General features: G+C 38.5%; 2 protein-coding genes across 4 annotated transcripts; one reads left to right on the forward strand and one right to left on the reverse strand.

The window, feature by feature from the left end:
* Positions 1–4,049: 4,049 nt before the first annotated feature.
* Positions 4,050–11,737, forward strand: LOC137731939 (ribulose-1,5 bisphosphate carboxylase/oxygenase large subunit N-methyltransferase, chloroplastic). 3 transcript variants are annotated; one of them, XM_068471202.1, is made up of 12 exons: positions 4,050–4,191; positions 4,855–4,947; positions 5,425–5,553; positions 5,867–6,158; positions 6,300–6,415; positions 6,863–6,995; positions 8,081–8,157; positions 9,702–9,899; positions 10,316–10,505; positions 10,641–10,816; positions 11,052–11,152; positions 11,256–11,737. In XM_068471202.1, the coding sequence occupies exons 1-12, from the start codon at positions 4,177–4,179 to the stop codon at positions 11,389–11,391; spliced, it is 1,656 nt and encodes a 551-aa protein (XP_068327303.1). In that variant the 5' UTR covers positions 4,050–4,176; the 3' UTR covers positions 11,392–11,737. The 3 variants fall into 3 exon arrangements, with proteins under 3 accessions (XP_068327303.1, XP_068327305.1, XP_068327302.1); XM_068471201.1 differs by lacking the exon at positions 4,050–4,191 and adding an exon at positions 4,684–4,749; XM_068471204.1 differs by lacking the exon at positions 4,855–4,947 and having other exon boundaries at positions 4,096–4,191.
* A 5,792-nt stretch (positions 11,738–17,529) lies between these two features.
* On the reverse strand, positions 17,530–18,126 carry LOC137732842 (uncharacterized). Its single transcript, XM_068472102.1, has one exon. It carries the CDS (start codon positions 18,124–18,126, stop codon positions 17,530–17,532), a length of 597 nt encoding a protein of 198 aa, XP_068328203.1.
* Positions 18,127–19,557: the final 1,431 nt, after the last annotated feature.

The following is a 19,557-nucleotide window of genomic DNA, read 5'->3' on the forward strand; positions in this document are numbered from 1 at the left end:
GACAACTCTTTATAAATATTTATCTTAGTAAAGTTATCACAAATCTTGCTAAAGTAATGTATTTTTTGTTCGACTATCTGCATTATCAGCTCTAATGCAGCGAGGAAAGAGGGTGAAAATGGTGAGGGATCGTACACCACCTCCTCCAAATGATGCACCTGTACCACCAGCTCAACCACCACCAACACGACCCTCATCACCTTCATAATCACCTAAAGAACTAGCAAACAATAACCCAGGTATTAAAATTCTACATGACAACACTTTATAAATATTTATTATAGTAATAATATTGTAAATTTGGTCAAAGTAATGTTCCTTTGAATTAGATAACAGGGCATCTACATATGTATATATCATGTACAAGTGTACAATCAGATAATTAAACTAACATCAACGTACCTATGGATGTAATTGTGTTTATGAATGGACACAATAGCTAGGACGATTTCCCCAACATAAAATATAGCTTTATTGAATTTCAAGGTTTGTATATTGATCATGATCTTTACAAGAGAGAGAACAAAGCTCTTATAAAGAGCTGGATGACAGATGACAAAAATAGCAGACAACAGCCATTACCTACCACATGGTTTTTGCCTTAGAAAACCGAACACAACAAGGGCTAAACAAATTATAATTACAAGTAAAGAGATCCTAGATTTTAGGGAGAGACATTGACAAAAAAAGAGAAGTATGGTAGAACAAGAAGTGAGATGACAAGTTGGAAGGTTGTAGCCATCACTTTAACCCATAACTTAGCTATAGTGATAATTACAACTTGTTGTTCCTATTTTTATTGTGCAGTATCACTTGTGCAACATCACTAACACAACCCATACTTGATTTACTTGTGATTTTGATCTATTTCAACAAGCTTCATCTTTTTTCAATGTGTCTTTGCGCATCAATAAAGTCATCATATCCCAACTAGGAAGATATTCCATAATTAGATACAAGTACTCTTCATTCTGGAATGAACAATAGAGCTTGACAATACAATTACTATCAACCTCAGCAAGTAGATTCCTCTCAACTTTCACATGTTCCACTTAAACAAAAAAAACACCAATTGTACTAAGCCCATGGAAGAAAAATTAAATTAGATTTTAAAAAAAAGGTATGAGAGAATGTATACTGATTTCTTAAGTTTCTTCATTGCATATACGTGACCAGTTGCTTTCTCCATACAGATTCTAACCTGTATCAGAGAAACGAATAGGTCAAATGTTGTAAGGCATACATAGTGCATTAAGGCCACTTTTATTTCTCAAGATGAGTTATATATGCCAAAAACAGTCAAGATGAGTTATCTATGATTGTACAGTTGTACATGATATATACAACTATACAATGATTTTTATGTCTTATCATGACAACACTTTATAAATATTTGTTTTTCGTTTCCAGAAGCAGAATTTGATTTTTCTGCAAAAAAAAAAAAGACGTGTGGAAAGTCATCTAGGAAACGCCTCCATCCATGATATTTTAGAGGCCAATAACGGGAAGAAGATGCCAGTCATCTTTGATTTGAAGCAGCAAGTACCAATTGATGCATGCGTGTCAGCTTTTTTCACTTCTAAAATAGGGATTTTTGTTCAAAGTGATGCACTGGTGTGCTACAAGAGATGGGTAAAGGTTCCTGCTATGGCTAAGGAAAAATTACGGGAGTCATTGCTAGTGAGTTTGACTTTACTTCAACTTAGTCATAATAATTTCAACCACTCATGTATTTATATTTTATTTTGATTTTAGATACTGTTTGAGGTAGACTTGTGCAATTCAAAGATTCTTGCTTATGTGAATAAGAAGATGGGGAAGTTGTACTCCCAATTTAGGTTTCGATTGCATGAGCACTACTTATCATGTGAAACACCTGCGAGAGGACGAGCTAAGTTGCCTAATAAGTCACTATGGAATGAGAGACCAATGAGTCATTGACACTGGCTGTGTGATAATATTTACACTAGTGAAGTCTTTTTGGTATGTTTCTGTAAAACATTTTCTTATTTATGTTATCTTGCTGCAACACTTTGCCATGTTTCTTATGTATGCTTTTTGGTATGTTTCTGTAGAACAATTTCTTTATTTATTTAAAAATAATAATTTCCCTACAAATCATAGTCTACAATATGATTTCTTACTATATTAAAAGAGATCAACACATGAGCTTCTTAGAAATGTAAAGAAAATAATAAAAACAAAAGAAATCCACTACCTCAAATTCACACTGTGGTAATTAAATTCTTTTAACGTACTTAGAAAGTGACCTAGGAATATTATGAGCCTTTTTAGTAATTTCAATGACTTTTCTACTCCATGTTAGTTTGAGATCAAATTTTTATATTACAATTTACACATTGCAAATCATGCCATATATTCGTGAACCTTAATAAAGTCAAGAGTAGGTATTCCATATGCAGCATCAGTCATATGCAGCATCAGTCATATGCAGTATCAATCATATGCATCTATTGGTTAGGTTGATGATTAGGGTGTAGTTGTCAACTTACTTCTAGTTAGATCTTGTATCTTCTTTCCCATACTTCTAGGGTGGTTAAAAGCTTTTTGCCTTACCTTCTTTCTGCTCCCTGTTTTATGGAGTTGCTGTGTAGGAGTGGTTCAAGGGTGATCAGTGTGTTGATCACCCCTTGTCCTATATATCTTGTATCCTTGTGTGGTTGTTTCCTTATGAATCATAATACAAACAAACACTTAAAATTCAACAAACCTAACCAAAAGTGTGATGTGATGATAAATACTTTAGAACCACTTATGGATTCAAGGTGTTTCATTTTCCTCTTATGTATAATGTTGATCCAAGAAGCACCAGATGGTACTCCACAAGATTCTCTACAAGTTCCATTGGATGATGAGTTTGGCATCATGGCTGAGAACCTTGGGAGGAAGGGAAAATCTGTTAATGGTGTAGGCCTTTTTCCTCGTATGGATACATCTGATTATGTTTCTTCAATGCCTTCAAGTTCTGAGTTAACAGAGATGAAAGATCAAATAAAGCTTCTATCAACTAGTTTCATCAACTTGGAAAAAGAGAATAAAGAGTTGAAAAAGAAGAATGATATTCTCATATTACAAGTGAAAGCTCTTTTAGCAAAAAAGTGTCAAGGCATCAACAATTCTATAGGTATTGATGATGTTCTTTCAGATGTCGATGGTGCATATGCTGAAATGGAAGACCTTGGTACCGATGAAGACTAATTTATATTACAAAGTCTTTTATTGTTATCTAGTTTTAGTCATGCACACGGTAGAACTTTTTGGTTAGCTCCTTAGTGTGTTAGATTTCTCTTTTGTTAGCATCCCAACATGTATAAAGGAGTTGGTGCCCTTCATGATGAACTTACTGTTATCTAGCTTTAGTCATGCACATGGTAGAACTTTTTTGGTTAGCTCCTCAGTGTCTTAGATTTCTCTTTTGTTAGCATCCCAACATGTATAGAGGAGTTGGTGCCCTTCATGATGAACTGCCATTGAGCTGAGATGGGACACTAAGATCTAGAATTAGATTTTTTTTGGGATTTTTATGTGAGTATATGAAATGTACTTGATGTATGTGCCTAAGTAGTTTATTAATGAAAATGCAATTAACCAAATGGGCACCTCCAGCAGGACCCACCCACATGGGCATGTCTCTCAAGATTTATTGAATCCAACGGCTGAGATCGAATATAATCAAATCTAAAGGTAAAAAAAAAAGATTCAATGACCCAAATTTAAATCCAACGGCTAAAATAATTAAAAAAAATTATTTAACTCAAAATTCATCCAAATTTAGTGATTTTTCAATATTTATTAGAATTTAAATACTTTTAGGTTAAAATGTTCATAAAATTAAATTATTGTACATAAATTTTTTTAAAAAAAATTACTTTAAAAGATAAAATTAGCCTAAATTTATTTTTTAATAATGTCAGCTTAAAAAATTTATATCAGAAGAGTTGGAGTAGAAAAATTATTTTTGAGTTAAAACCTGAATTTTGTGGATTAAAAATTTTAGGTTTTAGTCCAAATACCGAGATGGTGTAAATAAAACAGAAGAAGCGGAAGAATAATTTTCCATCTGGCACTTGCCGCCCAAACTCTCCCCTCTCTCCTTTCTTCTCTCTCGCTACTGTCACGGACGTACGGTCGACTTCTGCTTGAATTTGCACGTCAATGGCTGCCAGTAAAGTAAGCGTTTACTTTTTAACTACTATTTCGTTTCTTTAAATTCCTTCAACTTTACTGCTTCTTTTTTGTTTCTTGAAATTTCACTTTCGTTGTTTGCATTCTGAACTTCAATTCTGTTGCTTCTGTCAATTTCTTTTTGGTTGCTCGCAATCTCTAACAACACCTGAAAACTTTCAGTCCTCATAAAATTCTATTCAATTTCAACCCCCTTTCTGTGAAATTCTTGAATTTGTTTTATTTTCTGACAATTTCCCAGCAACCAAACAGACACAAAACGCTGTGTAGGGTTTACGTTTTGATTTTAGATACACACAATTTGATATATTAAACTTGTAGCTCTGTTGGGTTTGCGTTCTTTACTGTTTTTTATTGGCGGGTTTCTCTTTTGTAGCTTTTATTTACCACAATTTATGTAAATTAAGTGAAAAATGTGCTTTGCTTCCAGTTTTGATTAAAACTAATCTGTCTTTTATCAAGATATTAAATTTAAAGGAACAAGGTGCGTGCATTTGATCATGGGTTTTTGGACGCATGTGTAAACAAGTGAAGCTTAATTGTGTATGCCTTCTCTTGTTCCTTTTTATGCATATGAGTGTTTGTTCGTGGGATTCTTTATGATCGAGAGGGATAAATGGTTTTTTATGCTTTATTTATTAATTGCAGCCGTCGTCATCTTTTGATTCCATGGCGTTGGATAAAGACTGCTCAATTGTCCTTGAGCTATCTGAAAGTGACCCTCTTTTTGATACAAAGAAGGTGAGGAAGCAACAAATAGTTTTGATTTATAGGACTCATACCAAGTCTTAATGATCCTTAGTAATAGAAATGTTAAAATGAATGGTATGTACAGTGGAGAAACTGTCAAATGACCCTTTTCGTCAATGAGATTTTGTTACTCTTAGTCTTAAATGTAGGACGTATTTGTGAACCGTTGGAGGCACATTGTTAAATAAAGTAAGAAATGCCAAACTAATCACTGTGTATTCTTCTATTTCAGATTCTTGTTCACTTAGGCAGTTTATCTAAAATAAGAATAAAACTATGGAATAACAACCATCCGCACAGCCGTTTTACTATTTGCAAACTTTTCGTATATGTTGCTATTCTCTTTCTTGTAGATAGTATTGTTCTTACATGTTAGTTAGCATCTGATGATTTGTATATGCTTTCGAATTAGCTGAGTTGTTTCTACCATCATTCTTATAACATTTGTTTTTTCTCATTTTCTGGCAGAAATTGCTACAAGATAAGGGATTTAATACAAGGCAACAAATCAATGTTAAGGGGTCTTCAGATCCTAATTGGCTCAGTACCACTGTGGAAGTAATGCTTCAGATAGCAACAATCATAAAATCAACTGAGGTAATCCGTCACTAAGCTCTTTAAATTAAATGGTCGTCAACTTAAAGGATGCCCAAAGACGATTATGGGAATTTATTGTAGAACTAGAACAAAGCAAAATTCTTTTCACTTTGGGAAATATGAGGCATAGAAATTTGGTCCATTTTCATGCCTGAGGAATCCATCACAAGATCCTTCAACTCATAATTCCGATACCTCCTTGGACTGTTTATGCACACAAGGGGAGACAGGTGGCTTTTGAAATTAGAATTGCCTGATAATACTTTATGATTAGTAGACTAATGATGAAATAGTGGGCTTTAATGAGGTGCAGGCAGAGCTTTATTTTGGGCAAGATCAACCAATGGAATCATATGGTCCCAGGAATGAACTTGAGGCTCTCAATTTAATCCTTCAGCTTGTTGAAGCCTCATTCTTTGGTGCTTGTCAAATGCAAAAGAATGCCCTGCAAGAACTGCACAATGTAATTGTTGATATGATTTGTCAGTCTTCTGACAAGCACCGTCCAAAGACTACAATTGTAGAAGGCTACAGCTCTGATAAAGAAAAGCAATTGTTACAATGGGGTGAAAACAATGGCATCAAAACAAGGTTGCAGATAGTTTGTAAGTCTTAACTTTTCACTGTATGATTGCTGCTGTTGTAACTTTTTATTCTTTCACTCTTTTGAGGGGGGTTTTCCTGCACAAGAGAAGTGAACTAGTCTTGAATATATGATGTCTTTTTTGCTTCCCTCGTCATAATAGATGTTGAAGGGGCTGGCAGAGGAACCATAGCTAAGGAGGATCTGAAAGTCGGTGATACTGCTCTGGAGATCCCAACATCTTTAATAATCTCCCAGGAGCTTGTGCAAGCTGATATGGTATGTTTTAACGCTTGAGAAACCTTTTTAATAATTTTGACTTGTCTATAATTATTACTTTTGTGTTTAGTTAAGAGGCTTTTAGAAGTATATTAGAGTTAGGGGAGATAGAAAAACTAAAGTGAACCTACTTTATCTCAGTTGTGATCTAGCTTTACACGTTATGTAAGCATAAGTAAGCTTCTCTCTATAGTGGCTTATCTGAATCCTATCCCCTGTATTCAACATGTTTATTTTTAGATTTCTATCTAGACTAGTCTGATGATGCTCTCTCTCTCTCACTTGTAAATCTTGATATATAAGCATCTTTTACTGATGCAACTGTACTATTTCCCTTGTTCTTTCTGAGGTGGTATACATCAGCTCAGAGCTAGAGGGGGATTATTAATTGCATAGTTTATGAACAGAAAAGTGGTCCAATATATTACCCTTTTCTTTTAACTGCAGTATCATGTATTAGAGAAGTTTGAAGGCATTACCCCTGAGACGATGTTGTTGTTGTGGAGCATGAAGGAGAGGCACAATTGTAATTCAAAATACAAGATGTACTTTGACACACTTCCTGAAGAATATCATACTGGTACTTTGACTACCTGTGACATTGTTTTCCTATTATATCTATTTTGTAACTTTGTGCAACTACAAAGTTCCACTTATATGAATTTCTATTTTGGCTTTTATCACTAATTTTTTTTTTTAAATTTAATATTATTTTCGGTGGATAATGAGGTCAAACGTGGAACTTATCCTCTATGTTTTCAAGCAAGTTGTTTATGTGTAAGATCCTCAGTGTTAGTATTTCTGGTAAATGATAAATTCAGATAACAAACATGTAACTTAAAAAGGATAACTACCTACTAGCCAAGAAGCTGTGTTCCATTACTTGCCATTCTACGGGATTGAAAAAATTATTATTAATACCTTTTAACTTAATTCTAGCTAGGAATAATTGTGATTTTTTTTTTTTTAATAATGAATGGAAGTTGAATAATTACTGTTGTTTTACCTTATTTCAATATAAAACTAATTTTTTTTGGTTAAAATTTCGTACAAAACTATGATTTTCTCTATGGTAGCTTTTTCATGTTTTATTTGTTCATTTGGGAATGATGCTATCTAGAAATGCTGGAAGAATTAGGCACATGTGTTTATCAAGCATGAGACCAAACCCTTGGGAAAGTTTGTGGTTGTGCTATCTGATATGTCTGTTTTTTTTTTTTTTTTTTTTTTCTTTTTTCTGCTAATTGTAATGCAAAGACACAGGTTTTGTCCTGTGGTTTCTGCCTGTTGTAAAGGATAGTAAAATCTTGACCGTCTGCAATTTAGTCAAAATAAGCCTCAGGGGACAATCATGCCCTTTGCAATGGACTTATTGCTACATAGATTTGTACATGAGGAAAAAAAGGGGCCATAAAAAAGATGTTTAATAAAACTCCAAATTTCTGGTCATCACATAGTTGCATCTTGAAAACTATCAACTAAGATGGACATGCTAAGATAAAGAATTAGATGAAGTTATTTGGTATTAGATCATAAATTAATTATGCATATTTGGTGTATTGGAGGGGGACTATTAATTGTTAAGTCTGATATGATTACAATGATTTGTTTGTTTTAATTTATCTTTTTGTTTATTTCTAAATCATTCTTCCCTATATGCTGCAGGGTTGAGTTTTGGAGTCAAGGCGATGATGGCTTTGGGTGGAACCATGCTGTTGGATGAGATAACAGAAGCAAAAGAGGTTGTTAGACTTTTTAGTATATTGTTATTAGAATATCTTGTTTGACATTCATGATCTCTTTCGTTCAGTTATAGATAAAAAAAATTGTCAATATTGTTATATGATTCATGCATTCAAGAATGGGTGTCCAGGGTGACAATGATATTAGAGCAACTCCACCAGTGGTTGAAAGGCAAGGGCAAGGGCAAGTATTTTGTCCTTTAAACACAAAACCACCTCCAGCAGGCCAAAATTCAGAGGGAAATTGGTGGCCTACGCCAAGCCCGCCCATCTGCCCTTGCAACTGCAGCACGGCCTTGTGCCAGCAGCCCAGGGGGCAAGCTGACCTTAGCATGATGTTGAGTTGGTGGAACTGGATGCGATCGGACCACGGGTGCGCATTCTCGGGCTCGAGCAGGTGCTTGATCTTGCCATTGTAGACGTCCACTGCTAGGACCTTGTGCAGCATCTCTGACATCAGCTTCTCGCAGAGGTTGGACCCAATGAACCCTCTGGCTCTGATCATGCATATCGTTGGGTTGCCGTGTAGAAGAAGAAGAGAGTGAGTTTGGGTGGTGGGAGGAGAGAAAGAGTGGATGGTGGGAGGAGGAGGAGAGTTTGGGTGGTGGGAGGCGGAGGGAGAGTTTGGGTGGTGGGAGGAAATTGGTGGTGGGAGCCTGGGAGGTGAGGAAATTGGGTGGGTAAGGTGAGAAGAAGAAGAAGAAGAAGAGGGCTTTGTGGGTTTGGTGAGGAAATTGGGTGGGTTTGGTGGGAGGAGGAGGAGAGTTTGGGTGGTGGGAGGAGGAGAGGGAGTTTGTGTGGTGGGAGGAAATTGGGTGGGTAAGGTGAGAAGAAGAAGAAGAGGGCTTTGTGGGTTTGGTGAGGAAATTGGTGGGTTCAGTAAAGAAGAAGATTGGGCTTCGTGAGTTCGGTGAGAGAGTTTCTTGGGTTGGAGAAGAAGGAGAAGAAAACACTTAAAAAAAAAAATGTAAAAAACCTTTTAAAAAAAATTATTTTTGTGAATGGTAATCACCCTCGCCCTTGCCCTTGCCCTTCCCAAACGGGTGGAGTTGCACAAAGGCAACTACTGGTCAAAGTGAATAGTAAGGGCAATTGCTCTTACCCAATAACAAATCTGCAGTGACACGACCTAATTGCTCTTACCCTGACTTTACCACAAGTAAATGGGGCCTCTGATTGTCAGGGCTGAAGTATTTGTTCTAGTTAGGGGTGCAGAACATGGAGATGGCCAAATCATGTGTAGGGAGAAACCTTGGGAGGGTTCTTTAAAGACAGGAAGCATTGCTTTATTGAGCACCCAGTCAATACCTTTCCAGCTGCTATTGAAATATTTGATCTCTCATTTTTGTATACTGAAGAATGGAATGCTGTATCTGTATCCCTTTTGTTCTTTTTATTTTTCCTTCTCTGTGTTTCTGATAGGGTTTCGTGATAGATAACTTTCTCAGACCATATAGACTTTATTTAAAGGAAAAGCCTGCGACTATTTAAAACTTATGCATCTGAATCTCTGTTTTTTTTTTTGTTTTTTTTTTTGGTCACAGCATTTGCATGCTGAATATGATAAGCTCTTCCCTGCACTGTGCAATGAGCATCCTGATATCTTTCCACCGGAGCTTTACAAATGGGAGCAATTCTTGTGGGCATGCGAACTGTGGTACTCAAATAGCATGAAAATCAAGTTTCCTGATGGAAAGCTAAGAACATGCTTGATTCCAGTTGCTGGCTTTGTGAACCATTCCGTATGTTACCCTTTCCTTTTACGCCCACCTTTTATGTCTTGATTTTTTATATAAACTAAAAGGCTAAAATGTAGTTGCATTCACCGCTGGGAAACCTAAATTTTAAGGTATATGAAGTCGGAAACTGAATACTATTGGTTCATATCCTTGGCAAGAATTGCTACCGGCCACTGATCACAACCATCTGGCTGAAATACTTTTGTGAATTGGTTGCCACATTCCTAGACAGATTGTTTATTTATTAAAAACTTAAACGTCTCCAGGAATTAATGACCTTGTGTCATCTACTTTAGTGATAATCATATTTGGTTTTAATTGAAAAGTGTTCGTAATGAATGCCATTTAACAAATGTTTTGAGTTGGTTCTATCATCATGGTATCCCAAGGTCATGCTTTTGTTTTATTCCTTATCGCAGCTATACCCACATATAGTGAACTATGGCAGAATAGATGCTTCAGCAAATACCTTGAAATTCTGTCTATCAAGATCATGCAGTGCAGGACAAGAATGCTGTCTTAGTTATGGAGATTTCTCCAGTTCTCATCTAGTTACCTTCTACGGCTTTATACCACGAGGAGAGAACCCATGCGATGTCATTCTACTAGGTAAGTTTTATTATTCTATAATGTTCCAGTTGTTAATACTTTATATAATTTATCGTCGAAAGGCCATTGCATTATTGTTGAATAATGTCTGAGTACTGGCGCTCTTAGATTTATTTAGTACATGTTCTCATGCAGATTTTGGTTCTGCCCAAGATGAATTTACTGATGGCACCATATCCAACTGGTCCACTCACATGGTGCGGGGTACTTGGTTCTCAAAGAATCGCGATATTTTCTACTACGGCCTGCCCTCCCCATTGTTGGACTTCCTAAGGAGGGCTCATAGTCCCGTGCCGCATACTAAGGCCCTTGTAATTTTCTATGCTATTATTCATCTTACAATGATTGGCATGATCTTCATTTTTTTCAGTAGGAAATGGCTTTGTTATTGTTGTGTATGATCTTCATCCTTCATCTTTTCATTTGGGTTTGCATTTTCTTTTTTATCTGGGCAGGTTTAGTTTAAAATTACTTTCATGCTTGCCGTTTATGTTGATTCAGTGTTCTCATATATGAACTTCTGACATTTATTTTGTTATTTTACAGCTGCCGGAAAATTTGAAGATTGAAATTGAAATTCTTGAAAATCTGCTCTCTATCTGTAATGATATGATGGATGAACTTGGTGATCCCGACCTTGATGACAGGTGAACAAGTCTCCTACCATTTATTAACATAATCTTGGGCGACAACAGAAATTTCGTTTGCTAAAACGAGGATGCATCTTGTATTTTCCTTTTTTTGTGGCAGAAAAAGCACTAATTGGGATGTAAAGCTGGCAGTGGAGTTCAAGGATATACAGAGAGGTATCGTCTCTTCAGTTTTAACTTCGTGCTACTGTGGCCTCAAACAGGTGAAACACGAATTGTCTGAAATGGACGGCTGACGGAATTGTCTGAAATTGGTGAAAGACGAGAGGGTCGAACCAAATGTAAGTTACAAAAGAAGAACAGCATTTTAGCGAGTGAGTTGAAACGAAAGTCCGTCTCCCCTCCCTCCAACCAGTCACCTTATAAGAGTGATTGGGATAATCTTCATTGATCTAATTGTTTTACATATCTTTCGATTCTGTAATCTAATAACTTTTTTTTTTTTTTTTGTTAAAACGATAGATTTTATTTGATTAGATGTTAGCTTAGGAGTCAACGGGGTTCGAACCCACACCAAGATGCAAGGGCACAACTCTTTTTTCACCGATGTGGTAAAGTGCCACTTGCAATCTAATAATATTTGACCATGGTCATATATTTATAAATAATTGATGATGCAGGTCATGCTAATAATCTACTTAAATAATATAATTAAAAAAAAAAAAACGAAGAAGGAAAATTGCTCAAGAAAAATTCATGTGACTATATCAAGGGAGAGGGAAATTCGAGACTTCAGGTGCTCTAATAATGCAAGCAAAATGCATGCCAAGTAACATCACTTTCGCTCAACGTTCTATACTAAGATGGAAATTCGAGACTTCAGGTGCAAATATAAATGTTTTTAACTATTCAAGCTACAAATTTTTTGTTGGAAAACATCATTAACTAATGAAATGAAACAAGGTTAGTAACCATAATTGATTTGCTATATTATTATAAAGCCATATTTTATAATGTTATAACTAAATAAATGTTAAGGAAACTCTTTTAAAGTGGGACTCTATGGACTTTGTGCCACCTCACAGTTTAACGTTAATTTATATGCTAACATTATAAAATATTGTACAAAAAACATGAGACAGCAAATAGTCCATCGAGCGTTCTACTTTTAAGAAAGTCTTTTTAGCATTTCTTGAATTATAAACATATACATGAAGGAGAAAGAAGACAAAAGAAAGAAATGTGGTCATATTAATAAAGTATTTGGAAGTCATATTAATAATGTAATTGTAATGTCTACACATTAAACCTAGTAGTTTCTGACACGACACGAAATGAAAATAACGGGTTTCAGGTCAACACGATAACTAATCGGATCATTATCGGGTGACCCGTTAAGAAAAAATAATTTTGATAATTTTAAAGTTTAATTACAAAAATATTTATTACAAAATACAATAGCCATAGTAATATATACAATATATTCTATATTAAATATATAGCTTTGTATTATTATTCTATATAAGTTAAAAAAAAAAAGTTGTAGTCATTATTTATTTTTATTATGAGAGTTCCCTATTGACACACCCTGATCCAAAATGGAGCGTGCTGGCCGTCACGCGAGGGTGACGTAGCCAAGTGTACAGTGCGGAAGTAAGAGAGTGAAAAATACGAGGAAATAAAGTCAACAAAATAATTTACAATAAAAGATCAGTGAGTGCTAGTGACAAACAAACACTACACAAGTGATAACTAGAAAATCCTACATGGAGGGTGCTTTGTCAGACATACCTTGATGCCTCTTCCGTCACCCACATCCTCGCTACCTAAAACCTGGAGGGGCGTAAAACAGAAAACGTGAGTGGGCAAAAACAAAGTGTGTTTTCAAACCATTTCAATATCAATTAATAACCCCTCTCTGTAAAACTCGTATACTTGCTAGAAAATACTATACGTACTCGTATATCAAATCATGCTAAAAACGATAAAGCTCAAATATGCCATGCCAGATATATACTGTGCCAAAATATCCAATCAACAATATTAGCATCAAGCAGGTGAGATAACACAAATCATAATATGCTGATAATATCAACACGTTAGCCGGAGTCACCTAAAGTGACCTGTATGGCTGAAACTATAGCTCCTCAACCATTATCCTACACACGAATCGGAACCACCTATAGTGGTCTGTACGACAGGCTGGGCATAAATAAATACGTTCTAGCGCTACGATAAGGCTGTGCGAAGTATCGCAAGTCACCTACAAGTCGGAACCACCTAAAGTGGTCTGTACGACAGGCTGGCACCTACCTTGGATCCAAGGTGAGCATACGGTGCGGGAGGTGAACGATCACATGAAGGCTAGGCCCTACTCTGGCGGAGCACAATCACCGAGGTGCAGGAATATAAGCTATAACTTAATCTCATCAACACCACATCTATCACTAACAAACATACTCACCTGACTTACCTGAGCATCTGCGGCACCAAAGCATACATATATGCAACTATTAATGCATAAATAAATATGCAAACGCTATGCATGGCATTTTAAAAACATATAACATTTAATTGCATTTTTTGGAAAAATTCTTAAGTATATAGGTATATACGGAAAACCAAAAGCCCACTCACTGATATGTAGAAGGATCGTAAGCCCCGAGCCTCGCGTGGCTACGCTCGTCCTCCGGATAGCCCTTACCTATATGCGAAACAACTATAAAACCATCAATTTAACGCACATAACCAACTTTAGATAATAACTTCTCATACATTGCTCAATTGGGGTGTTTGAATATACCAACGTGATTTACTCAATTCCACGAACACCCCCATATTTTTAAAATAATTTTCTGACCTCCCACGTGCCGCCACGCACCAGCCACGCGCGGGCACGTGCCTGGCACGCGTATGACACCCTATCGGCGTTAGGGAATATTCCGTTAAAACCCTAACAGACGTTAACGGCCGTTACCTGACGCCGTTAGAATATTCCATTAACTCTGACGGAATATTCTCCTCCTTCTCCGGTGAGCCTCGCCGTTCATCGCCATCAATGCCGTTGCCTGTAACTCGACTTCTCGCCGGAAAACTGGAAAAACTTCAAACCTTAATATCTTCTTCATTTCTCAACCAAATTCCATGAAATTGGTACCAAAATGAAGCTTACGACGAGTAGAACAAAACCTTACCACTGTGGAGACCCAAAATCAACGGAATCTCGCCGAAAAAACTCACGATATTTCAGCCAAACCTGCAACTCCCTGAAACCAGGCTTCCCGACGTCCAAAACACTTTAAAATTGTTCCCCGAGCTTCGTGAAAGGGTTCTAAAGCTTCCTAGAACCTTAAAAACTTCTAAGAACCACACGATCACGTGTGCATGAACAATGCACCAAAACTGGGTTCACGGGTTCTAGGGTTTTCCAAGGTCTCACGTTGATTTAAGGGTAGGGATGAGCTCCTGAGCTCACAAAGAACACAAAGGTAAACTCCTCAACATCGATCCATGACAGTAGAAGGTAGTTTGAAGTTCTTTCGTACCTTTGCAAAGTAAATGGAAGAAACTAGAAGAAAATTCGAGAGAGAAGTGAGAGAGGAAAGGTCCACGGGTGTGTGTGTGTGTGTGTGGGTGAGGTCCTAATGGTAGCCCACAAACAAAAATAATTCAAACAACACCCTAGAAAGCAAAATACGTCCAGGGGCAAAATCGTCATTTCACACTAACGGTACAAAAATCGGGACGGGTTGTCACAACCTACCCACCTTAAGAAATTTCGTCCTCGAAATTTACACAACAAAACAAACTACTAGTAATCATAAAACAAACGGGGATACAAATCCTTCATCTGATCCTTCGTCTCCCAAGTAGCCTCCTCCACAGAGTGATTCCTCCACAAAATCTTCACCAAGCGTGCTGACTTGTTCCTCAGAACCTTATCTTTCCAGTCAAGAATAGTCACCGGCTCCTTGTATAAGTCAAATCAGGATTAATTTCCAACGGCTACTGAGGTAGCACATGTGATGGATCCGAGACATAGTGACGAAGCATCAAAACGTGAAACACATCATGCACTCGAGACAACTCCGGAGGTAACTCAAGTCCATAAGCTGCTTCGCCAATCCGCTTAGTGATCACGTACGGTCCGATATACCTGGGACTCAATTTGCCCTTTTTCCCGAATCGTACAACACCCTTCCACGGCGACAGCTTCAAGAATACCCAATCACCTACTTTATAGGTCTGGTCGGTGGCATGTTTGTCCGCTAAGCTCTTCTGACGATCCTGGGCCGCCTTCAGGTTAGACTTGATTACTTGAATATTTTGGGTAGTCTCATCCACTATCTCTAGGCCTTCCAAAACTCTTTTGCCTACCTCTGACCAACACAACGACGTACGACACGATTTACCATACAATGCCTCGAAAGGTGACATACTAAGGCTTGAATGATAACTATTGTTGTAGGCAAACTCCATCAGATCCAGACGTCTATGCCATGCATCACCAAACTGCAAAACAGAGGATATCAGCATATCCTACAGTGTTTGAATGGTCCGCTCCGATTGCTCGTTGATTTGAGGATGATATGCTGTGCTATACAGTAATCTCAAACTAAGAGCTTCTTGAAACGCTATCCAGAATTTAGAAGTAAATCTTGGATCTCAATCAGAGATAATGCTGACTGGTACACCATGGTATTTAACAATCTTCGACAAAAAGAGCTCAACTAACTGTTTTAAGGAAAACTTCTCTTGAACTGGAACAAAATGCGCAGGCTTGGTGAGTCGATCAACTACTACCCAAATGCCATCATAACCATTCCATGTACGGGGAAGCTTGTACACGAAATCCATGGTAATATTTTCCCATTTCACTATGGAACAGGAAGTGGCTGCATCTGCCCAAACGGCTTCTTCCTATCGGCTTTAACCTACTAGCAAACAATACATCTGCTAACATACTCGGCAATCTCGCTTTTCATACCCGGCCAATAGTGAAATGGTCGTATGGTATGATACATTTTCGTGCTCCCCAGATACATAGCATATGCCGATACGTGTGCCTTATCCAAAATATCCCTCTTCAACTCCGCGTTGTTTGGTACAAACATTGTACCTTTAAGCATGAGCATGCCGTCTGATTCTCAAATCCGAAGATCTTTCTTTTGCCTTTCATTTCTTAGCCGAACTAGCTCTTGAGTTTCGTCGTCATCTATCTGCGCCTCGGGTATACGGTCAATCAAGATTGGCCTAACTTGAAAGTGAGCAAGTAAGGCTTCCTCTCGAGCTTCCGCTTCTAACTTCATTCTAGTCGACCTCAAATCAGTAAAAAGAGGAACACGACATGCGTGAACATCATCAATTCTGCCTTGAGATTTCTGGCTAAGTGCATTAACCACCACATTTGCACGTCCCAAGTGATACTCGATCGTGTTGTCGTAATCACTTAGCAGCTCTATTCACCTTCGCTGGCGAAGGTTTAAAACTTGCTGAGTAAACAGGTACTGAAGACTCTTGTGATCTGTGAAGATCCTACATCTCTCACCATAAAGTTGTGTCTCCAAATCTTCAGTGCAAACACGATCGCCGCCAACTCAAGATCGTGAGTCGGATAATTTACCTCATGAGGCTTCAATTGTCTCGAAGCATAAGTGATAACCTTGCCGTGTTGCATTAGTACGCAGCCCAAACCATTCAACGACGCATCACTGTAGATGTCAAAGTTACCACTGTCATCTGGAAGTGCCAACATCGATGCATGGGTGAGACAATACATTAGTTGTTGAAAACTCTGCTCGCAACTATCGTCCCACTCGAATCTAAAGTTCTTCCTAGTTAACTTGTAAGTGGTAACACAATAACGGAAAAATCTTGAACAAACCGTCGATAATAGCCTACCAGACCAAGAAACTCCGTACCTCAGAGACGGTTCATGGCTGCTCCCAATTTTCCACCGTTGCAATTTTCTGGGAATCCATCTAAATACCCTGAGCTGAGATGACATGTCCCAAGAATGCAACTTGATCTAACCAAAACTGACATTTACTGAATTTAGCGTATAACCGATGCTCCCTCAGTTTCTTTAACACTAAAGTAAGATGTCTCACATGATTTGCTTTGGATTTGGATTAAATCAAAATGTCATCAATAAAAACAATGAAAAACCTGTCCAAGTACTGCTTAAACACCCGGTTCATCAAATCCATAAAAGCAGCAAGTGCGTTAGTTAACCCGAACGGCATCACTAAAAACTCATAGTGACCATAATGGGTTCGAAACGCCGTCTTAGGGACATCATCACTCTTAATCTTCAGCTGATAGTAGCCAGACCTTAAGTCGATCTTCGAAAACATGTAAGCTCCTCGTAGCTGATAAAACAAATCGTCGATACGTGGCAACGAATAATGGTTCTTAAACGTCACCCGGTTCAGCTACCGGTAGTTAATACACAGCCTTAAGGTACCATCCTTCTTTCGCACGAACAAAACAGGAGCTCCCCAAGGCAAAGTACTAGGTTGTATAAAACCTTTATCTAATAACTCCTGCAACTGAATTTTCAGCTCTCTCAACTCAGCAGGAGCCATCTGATAAGGAGTCAAGGATATAGGGTCTGTACCTCGCAATAAGTCGATAGCGAACTCTACGTCACGATCCGTCGGCAATCCCGGTAAATCATCTAGAAACACGTCAGGAAAATGCCTGACCACCCTAATGTCCTCCACACAGCTAGAAACGTTATCATTTAGTACAACATGTGCCAGATATCCCTGACAACCCTTCTGTGACAACTTTTTGGCTCTCACTGCTGAAATAATGGCATGTCTCACGCCGCTACGCTCGCCGACAAACGTAACCAAAGGTTGCCCCGGGCGATGAAACGTCACATTCTTCTTATAACAATCAATATTGGCTCGATTAAAGATTAGCCAATCAGTGCCAAAAATGACATCGAACTCAACAATATCCAATAGAATGAGGTTAGCTGGCATAACCTCATCCTCGACTAACACTGGGCACCCAGGGTACATCCAGCCCACCTGACACGTTTCTCCTCTAGGCATGGAAAACTCTAACTCAAACCCGAGAAGTGTGGGATTAGGTTGCTCTTAATGTACCCATGATTAAATCTGGGTTGTTCTGGGCATCCTGCACTGTGAGGGTATGAATACGACCCTGAGGCTGTTGCTGACCACCTCAACCTCTACTCGACTGACCACTACGTCTAGGTGTGCTACAGCCCTGACGAATCTGTCTTGACGACCCTTCGTTGCTAGAAGCAACCTCCCTCTATTGAGGCTGTGCTCTCGAATACCACTGCGATCCGCCGACTGGATAAGGAGGATATGGGGTATACACTCCAGGGTACTGCTGATATCCGCTCTAGTAGCCGCTTGAATAATACGGATCCTAAGGATACGAGTACGGCGCTGCTGAATAAGGAGCAACATCTCCCTGGTAATGGTAAGTACCCCCACGACCTGTCTGACCATAACCGCTCGGCGCTGGAGCCTAGTGACTAGGAACTAGTGGTGGCAAAGAAGGCAATTGGGGTCTCTGTTGACCCTGTGGACAATTTGATGCCCGATGTCTGAGCTGTCCACAAGTAAAACATCATCGACTACCCTGTCTACACTCGCCAAAGTGCCGACCGTTACATCTCTGACAAAACGGAGCTCCTGAACCACCAGAACCGCCAGCATCTCGCTGCCTTTGAAAACGTGGGCCTCCGGTAAACCTACCACCTCTACATTGGCCCGTAGAACTCATGCCTCCACTGCATGAACTAGAGCTAGCCCCGCTTCTCTTAAAACTCTGAGTCTTCCTGGGTCCCTGAAATGCTTGGCCTTTGCCTCTATCGTCTTTCTTTTGATTGCCATCCTTCTCTTCTTCTTCACTTTCACTTGGCATATTCTCAGAATCCTCGATCCTCAACAAAATCTCGTAGAACTCCTGATAAGTATCGCAAGGAGTAGTGGTCGCAATAGAACACCACTTCTTCTTAGTACCCAATCTGAAACGACGAAGCATCTCAACCGGATTAGTAGCAACTTCCGAATGTAACGGGACAAATTAGTGAATCTTCTGTAGTACTCATTCGCCGTCAACTTCCCCTGCTTCAAATCAGTGAATTCTTGCTTTTTGCGATCAATATACTCAGGGGTACAAACTGTTTCTGAAACAACCGTTTAAACACTTCCCAGTCAGCAGTTTCTATGGGGTCAAATGACGAACCTCCTGTACCCAATAGGACGTCGATTCTTTACATAAGAACCATGAAGTCGTCTCTACCCACCTTTTAGAAGGAAGATTCCCCTGACTTTGCAACACTAGAAAAGTCTTTTCAATATGCTCCAACCACCGCTCGTCTCCCTCATAACCTTCATGACCCTCAAACTTATCCAGCTTTAGATTATACATGGTCGCCAGAGGAATCCTCTGAGGAGGGCTGAGTGTAGACT

This window comes from Pyrus communis, chromosome 4 (genome assembly GCF_963583255.1).
Source record: "Pyrus communis chromosome 4, drPyrComm1.1, whole genome shotgun sequence".
Lineage (NCBI taxonomy): Eukaryota > Viridiplantae > Streptophyta > Magnoliopsida > Rosales > Rosaceae > Pyrus > Pyrus communis.